We start from the raw sequence: 7,225 nt of genomic DNA, 5'->3' as shown, positions 1-7,225 counted from the left end.
CGGCCGTCCTTCGGCGAGGAGGCGCGGCTCAGCCCAATACAGCTCACCGGCAGTTCACCGGTACAGCTCACCGGGAACTCACCGGTACAGCTCACCGGGAGCTCACCGGTTCAGATGACCGGCACATCTCAACGGCCCAGCCCGGCCGTTCAGCACCGTGGACAGCGGCGGAGAAGGGGGCTGCGGGGGGCGCAGAGCCGGGAGTGAGGGAACAGGGGCGCCGGGGGAGCGGGGGGCAGCGCGACCCAAGGCACCTGCTGGCACCGGCCGCTGCCCCACCGAGCCCCTCTGTCGGGCACCGGAACGGAACCGGACCGGCGACCTCCGACACCGCGGAGAGCACGGTCTGCCCCGCCGTCCCGCTGCCCCACAGCCCCTTCCTGCCGCCAGGGACCCGCTCCCCGCCGCCCCCGTGCCCCCGCTCCCGCCCCCGCCGCCCGGTGCGTGCCCGGCGCTGACGTCAGCCCGGGCTCCGGGGCCGATATAACCCCCGGCCGCGCCGCCGGCTCAGCTCCCGCGGGACGGACCGTGCTCTCTCCGCCGCCAGCACCGGCAGCAACAGGGAACGGGCACAGCGCACCGGGTACGGGCCGGGGCTTGGGCACCGGGCGGGGACAGCGCCGGGCCGGGGTCGGGAAGGCGCAGCGGGGATGGGACGGGGCGGCCGGGCGGGATGGGGGCACCGCGCCCGAGGCGGTCCCCGCACCGCCGGGGACGCGATTCCCGTCGAGCCCCCACAGCCGCCTCGGTCTCTACTGTGACACTGAGTCCCCGGACTCACAGGTTCGGAGGGACCGAGGATGCTACGGGCGCTGCTCACCCTCCTGCTGCTGCTCGCCCGCCCGCCGCCCGTCGCCGCCCTTCCCGCCACCACCGACGGCTCCGTCCCGGCGGCCGGGCTCGGGGCTCGGGGCCGCCCTCTCTGGCCGCCGCTGGCATCGCCGGCCTTGGGGCCGTGGAGAGGGCGGCGGGACGAGCCGCCACTTTCCATCGACCTCACCTTCCACCTCCTGCGGCATCTCCTGCTCCTCGCCCGCGCCCAGAGCCAGCGCGCCCGCGCCGACTCCAACCGCCGCATCCTCGACGCCGTGGGGCGCTGACCCTCCCTCCGGGACCGCCGGACCCCCCGGGAACCCCCGTAACCCCGGGTCTGCACCGGCCTCTGGCCACCGCCTCGGCCTCTGCGCTGTGGGGCGCCCGGCGCCTCACCGGCAAACCACCCACACCGGCACCGGCTGCACCCTCCTCAGCCCCGGCGCTGGGGCGAGTGGGAGCAGAACCGGCCCCGGGACGGTCCTGCACCGATTTGGTAATAAAACGTGGTGGAAACCCGAGGCGTGAGCAAGTGCGAGGTGGGGGCAGCTGGGGCTGTGCTGGGCCAGGGGCTGGACAACGGGGAACGGGCTCACTGGGAATGGGAAATGGGTTCACCAGGTATGGGGAATGGACTCACAAAGGGTGGGGAATGGGCTCACTGCGAACAGGTAATGGGGGAATAGGTTCACCGGGAATGAGGAAGAGGCTCACCAGGAATGGGAAATGGGCTCACCAGGAATGGGGAAACAGACTCATTTGAAGTGGGGGAATGAGTTCACCAGGAATGGGGGAACAGGCTCAGTGGGAATGGGTAATAGGCTCACTGTGAATGGAGAAAGGGCTCACCAGGAACAGGGAACAGGATAAGCTGGGCTGGGACTGGGTGGCAGCACAAACCCACCAGCACTGGGGATGGGGCTGCGTGTGTTCCCGGGTCAGGGCGTGACACACTGTGGTCTCTGGGGAGAGAAGATGCTCCCAGACCCTTAGGTGTGATAGCAGTGTGAAGCAGAGGGCACAGAGTGATGGGAACAGCGGGTCCTCATCACCAGTGAGCTGGGCACAGTGGGTACACCCACCTGTGGGCTGGTAAGGATGTGAGTGGGTGAAGCAGCCCCTCCCTGGGGTGGCTGGTGGGGCTGGGGGAGGGACAGACACAGGCCGTTCTTGGGGGCACATGGCCACCCCTTCAGGAGCATCGGGGTGGGGGGCACCTCTGTGGGACACATGGTCCAGCTGAGTGGGTCAAGACTGGAGCCACGGGCAGGGAGGGGGATACTGTGGTGGGCTGTGTTTCAGGCCCCCAGCCAAGAGGACAGGGATGAATGAAGCCTTATGAGACAGCTGGGGGAGGTTCAGCCTCCCTGTGGGTGGCCCTGGTCCTCACGGGGGCCTCCAGCCCTGTCTGTGGAAGCTGTCCCTGCCTGTGGTAGGGGGTGGGACTGGGTGGTCCATTCCCACCAGCTGAAAATTCTGTGGTAACATCCCAGTGTGTGCTGGAGGCGCAATGTGTCAGGGCTGGAGCAGGGAGGGGTGTTTTTAAGAGGGGTGCCTCAGAAGGAGTGCATGGAAATGTAATGGCAGTGGAGGTCAGTGCCCAGGGCAGGCAGGAGAGCAGGCAGGGGGTGCAGCCCCTGGATTTTGAGTGAGCCGCTTTCAGTGACCAGATGGCTCTGGTAGGAGGCAGCTTCAAGGGATGAGGGAGCTGAGGAATGCTGGGAGGCCTTTGGGAATGAACTTGAGGCTTGGCTGAGGCTGAAAGGGACCTGGGAAGATCCCCCACTCTGGCTGCTTGTGCTGTGTCCATTGGGGCTTGAAAGGGTAAATCAAATTTCACCATGGCATGAGGACCCTGGTGCTGGAAGGCCATGCAAAAAAGATTGTACTGGGACAATTCCTCCTTGGAGATATTCATACTGGATGGGACACTGACCTGGACACTCCACTTCAGCCAACCCTGATGGGCTGGGTATGGGAGGGCTCTAGGGGCCTCTTACCCGTCACACAGCCATTGGCAGCTTCCCAGGTGGTGGAGCCACAATGCCTCTGGGCAGCCTATTCCAGATAACCTGTGTGATCTGCTTCACTGCAAAAATACCCCAAACCTTGGGAGGCCAGTTTGTGCCAGTTGCCTCTGGTCCTGTCATGGGGATCCACTGGGAAGAGCCCGGTTCCCTCTTTCTTCCCTCCCATCAGGCAAGTATATACATGGATTCAATCCCCTAAACTATCCCAGTCCCTTCTTTAGCAGCAGATGCTCCAGTCCCTTTGGCATCACTGGGACCCTTCCCTGGGCTGCAGAGGTCACATCCTCCTCACCCCGGGAAGCCCCAGCCTGGCCAGATGCTGCATCCACTGCCCCTCCTTCTTTGTGGACCCGCCCACCCAGGGAGCTGTGGCTCACCTGGATTTCTGGGAAAGGATGCCACTGCCACCTCCCCAGCTCAGTGCCACCATGGAGGATTTTACTGTCCTTCGTGTCCCTCAGTAGCTGCAGCCCGACAGCTGTGACTGAGCAATAACACCATGAACCTCGTAGGCTTGGCTAATCTTCCCTTTTAAGAAAAAAGGAAGACCACTCCAGGAGGAATGGGCTGCCTGGATGAGAAGCACCAGGAGTGTTGGCAGCAGGACTGGGCAGCACCTGGGGAAAAGGTAATTCCAGCAGAGGAGGGTCACAACCACTGACTCATTGACCACCTACTCAGAACAGAGCCCAGCTCAAACAGAGGGAAGAGCTGCTCCTGCGGAGGGATCAGTGTGGGAAGGGAGAGACACCCAGCAAAGAGGGGCTTGAGTGCTAATCAATAAAAGAGTTCTGTAATCTGTAACCAATGAATGCCGGTGCCTTTGTTTGCTCAAATGTGTGAATAGTGTAAAGTTCTGATGCTTGGTGAGCAGGGAATGACCTGGGGGAAAGCCCCTGTCTCTGTGCTGACTGGAATAAAGGCAGAAATCCCTCACCTCGGAGTGGGAACTGGTGCTGTGAACCAACCCTATGGCTGGAAATTTCACGTGACCAGCCCCGACTCTGGGACAGCCAGCAACTCAGCGGCACAACACATTTCACAGGGATTTCCTTGGTGAGGGGCGTGGTTGAAAATTGCCAATCAGCAAGATTTTGGGTTTGTGCTCTGCATAAGCTGCAGAAGCAGAAATTTCGCCTCTGCGCTTTGGTGACACATGTACTGGATTTTTGGTATTTGCACATGTTTTTACACTTAGAGCTGGTGATGTAGAAACTGGGGTTAGAAGTGTGTGCACTGGGATAGTGTATGAAACACTGGAAATTTCTGAACTGAAATGGCTTCCTCTGATTCTTTGAAATTTCCTCTTTGCTCTCCTCTTGGACACATCCCGAAGAACTGGATAAATCTGGGGGTGATCCTAAGACTCAAGATAAGTTGAAAAGATGCTCTAATCAGTGGTGGCCTCAATATAAATTAGATGATGGTGAAAAATGTCTGGAAAACAGGTCTTTGAGATATAATATGATTTTACAGATGTTATTTTGTAGGAGGCAAAACAAATGGGATGAAGTCCCTGATGTAGATTTGCTTTTCACTTTAAGAAATAATTATTTAAGTAAGGAAAAAATGTGGTTTAGAAGATTCAAAGTATCAAAATAAAATATATTTTTTGGTTAATGAAACCAGAAAAAAGGGTAAGGGGAAAGATACTCATTGTATGAGACGAGAAGATAAAAACAGATGAAAACTCTTAAGTTTCATTATTGGCAGCTCCTCGGACATGAGGATCAAAGCTGGAGATGGGCAGTGAATCTGGCAATGAAAGAGTTGATTTTGATGCAACACCTGTTTTCTGGAGGACCAGAGAGAGAAGCTGGTATTACAAGCACCTTTAAGGCAGCACCTTCAAGGCAGCACCTTCAGCTGGACCTGAAGGAGGAGGCAGTGGATGTGCAAGTGCAGGTCATGCTTCAGACAAGCAGTGAGCAGGGACATACCACAGGAATCCTGAACGAATGTGCAGTGTGATTAAAACCATGATGTCAATTTGTGATCCAAACTGAGGGCATACCCAGGCTCTTCTAAAATATTTGTCTCCCCATGAGGAATGGAGGGCAGTTTAGAAAAGGCTTGGGAAGGAGGAGTTAGGAAATAGAAGGATTAGATCAGAAGGTTCAGGGCATTCCAAATCCTGAGTAATTTCTCCCTAATTAATCCCACTCCCAGAGTGGGATCCCAATCAGACTACTGGTGAAATTCACTAAAATTGTATCAGGAGCCGATTTAATTGTGAATCCAGAAGGGAGTGAAGAAACCAAAACACCTTGGCACGTTGTATAAAGGGAAGCAGGGAGCAAAGGAGTCTCCATGGGCTTTTTATGAAAGATTGTGTGAAGCAGCTCCCACATGGATGGACTCAGATCCAGCAAGGGAGGGAAACAGGATGCTATTTAACAGGTTTTTTCTTGAGCAGTTCATACCAGGTATTAGAAAGAAATCTGGGAAGAGAGAAGGAGCACTGAAGGCTGTTGTTTCCCAAGTGATGTCTGTAATGATAGGGAAGAGAGAGAAGAGCTGAATGAGATTCCCAAATCCATTGTCAGCTGCCCCAGTCGATGTGCAGGGACAAGGAGGAGGTGGGTGACATGGATTTTGGGGGCAAGTGTGGGGATTAACACCCCTCCAAAAGGATCAGGGTGCCTGTTGCAAACAGGAGGGACAGTTGGAAAAGGAGTGTCCTGAATTGCAAAGGGACAGAAGGGAGAATCGGAAGAGATGGGACTTATGGCAGAAACTGGTCTGGACTGAAGGGGACTGGAGGCATCTCTTATCATTTCCCTGGCCAATCCTTCGGTTCCAGGTAAACTGGGGAATGAAATGCTGGATTTTCTAGTGGATACTGGAGCAGCTCGTTCTGTAGTTACAGAATGAGGGACCTTTAGTAAAACCAAAGTCACTGTTGTCAGTGGGACAGAGAGGAATTTCTTTGGGGGCAAGAAACCCCTCAGACCATTTTACAACACATGAAATTCATGGCTGGGAACACAAAATGAACACATCACTTTCTCCACACGCCAGAGTATCCCTCATCATTGCTCAGGCAGGATTTGTTATGCCAGTTAAGCAGTTCTTTAGTGATGGAAGCAGTGACACATTGAACGGACAGCAGAAAGCTGGTCACGCTGTGGACACTGCCAAGAGGGACTGGGAAACAACCCAGCAACACCTCTGCCAGAGAGCTGTGCTGTGAGCCCTCACCCAGTCCCTGGAACTGAGCTGAGGAAAGAAAGTCAATATTTACACTGACTCAAAATATGTCTTTGGCGTAGTCCATGGAGCAGTTTGGGAAGAGTGAGAAATTTTGAACCCACAGGGGAATTCAGAGAAATATGGATCTGAAATTACAAAGCTAGTGAAAGCAGTTCTGCAACCAAATAAAATCACAATAACCTAAAAGTGCCCCTGAAAAGAAATCCCAGTCCTGTAAACCAAAGAGCAGATCCAGCAAGGAAAGAAGCTGCATTGAGAAAACCAAGAAGTGTTGATTCCATGACCCTATGTAGATCTATTTCCAACAAACTATACAAAAGGGGAGGAACAGTGAGCAGAACAGCTGGACTGTACTAAAAATAAAGAAGGATGGTGGGAAACAGGTAGAAAGCATCTCTTGGTCCCTGAGGGGATGATGGAAACCCAACTTAAAAGGCTTCATCAAGAGGCACACCTGGGAGCAAATCATAGAATTAACTGGGTTAATAAAAAATGTGTAGCTTGATGTGCTGATAACCCAAAAATAAGAAAGAAAACATGGGGAGGAAATGTAAAGTGAAGAATAACCCCTGGGGTACATTGACCAATGGCTTTTACAGAATTGTCCAGATGTAATCAATGCAAACATTTATCAGTATTCATCCATCACTTTTCTGGTCTGTCAAGGCTTTCCTGTGTTGTACCAACCAGAGTAGAACACTGAGTAAGGTTTGCTCAAAGAAATAATACCCAGATTGGGTATCCTAGAAGAAATTTCTTCAGATAACGGACCCAACTTTATAACAGAAACAGTGCAGGAAGTGTCCAAGTTGTCCCAGATTATTTGGGAATTACACACCCCATGGAGCTCACAGTCCAACGGGAAGGCAGAAAGGATGAATCAGAGGCAAGGATCCAAGTTATACCAAGAGGCTCAGGTGGAGCATGACCTTTGTCTCATGAGAATTCGTGCCACTCCTGGAGTCAAAGCAGGAATGAGCCCTTTGGAAATACTATAGAGGAAGGCATTCCAGGGTAACCTTGTGTGGCAGGATGGCTGGGGATGGAATTAGAGGAAACTGAGTTCTATTCACATCTGTGAATGCACTGTGGATGCAATCAATGGCAGCTGCAATCACAGGGAAAGGTAAAGAGGGTACCTTACCTATTGAAATTTGAAAGGTAATTTG

The 7,225-nt window shown here is 54.2% G+C and overlaps 1 protein-coding gene across 1 annotated transcript; it reads left to right on the top strand.

The window, feature by feature from the left end:
* The first annotated feature begins 788 nt into the window (after nt 1–788).
* On the top strand, nt 789–1,100 carry UCN (urocortin). Its single transcript, XM_050330915.1, has one exon. The coding sequence runs from the start codon at nt 801–803 to the stop codon at nt 1,098–1,100; it is 300 nt and encodes a 99-aa protein (XP_050186872.1). The 5' UTR covers nt 789–800.
* Nucleotides 1,101–7,225: the final 6,125 nt, after the last annotated feature.

The sequence above is a fragment of the Myiozetetes cayanensis genome, unplaced genomic scaffold (assembly GCF_022539395.1).
Source record: "Myiozetetes cayanensis isolate MyiCay16 unplaced genomic scaffold, myiCay2020 scf45, whole genome shotgun sequence".
Lineage (NCBI taxonomy): Eukaryota > Metazoa > Chordata > Aves > Passeriformes > Tyrannidae > Myiozetetes > Myiozetetes cayanensis.
Note: the sequence above shows the minus strand (reverse complement) of the source record. Positions and strands in the feature narration are given on the sequence as shown.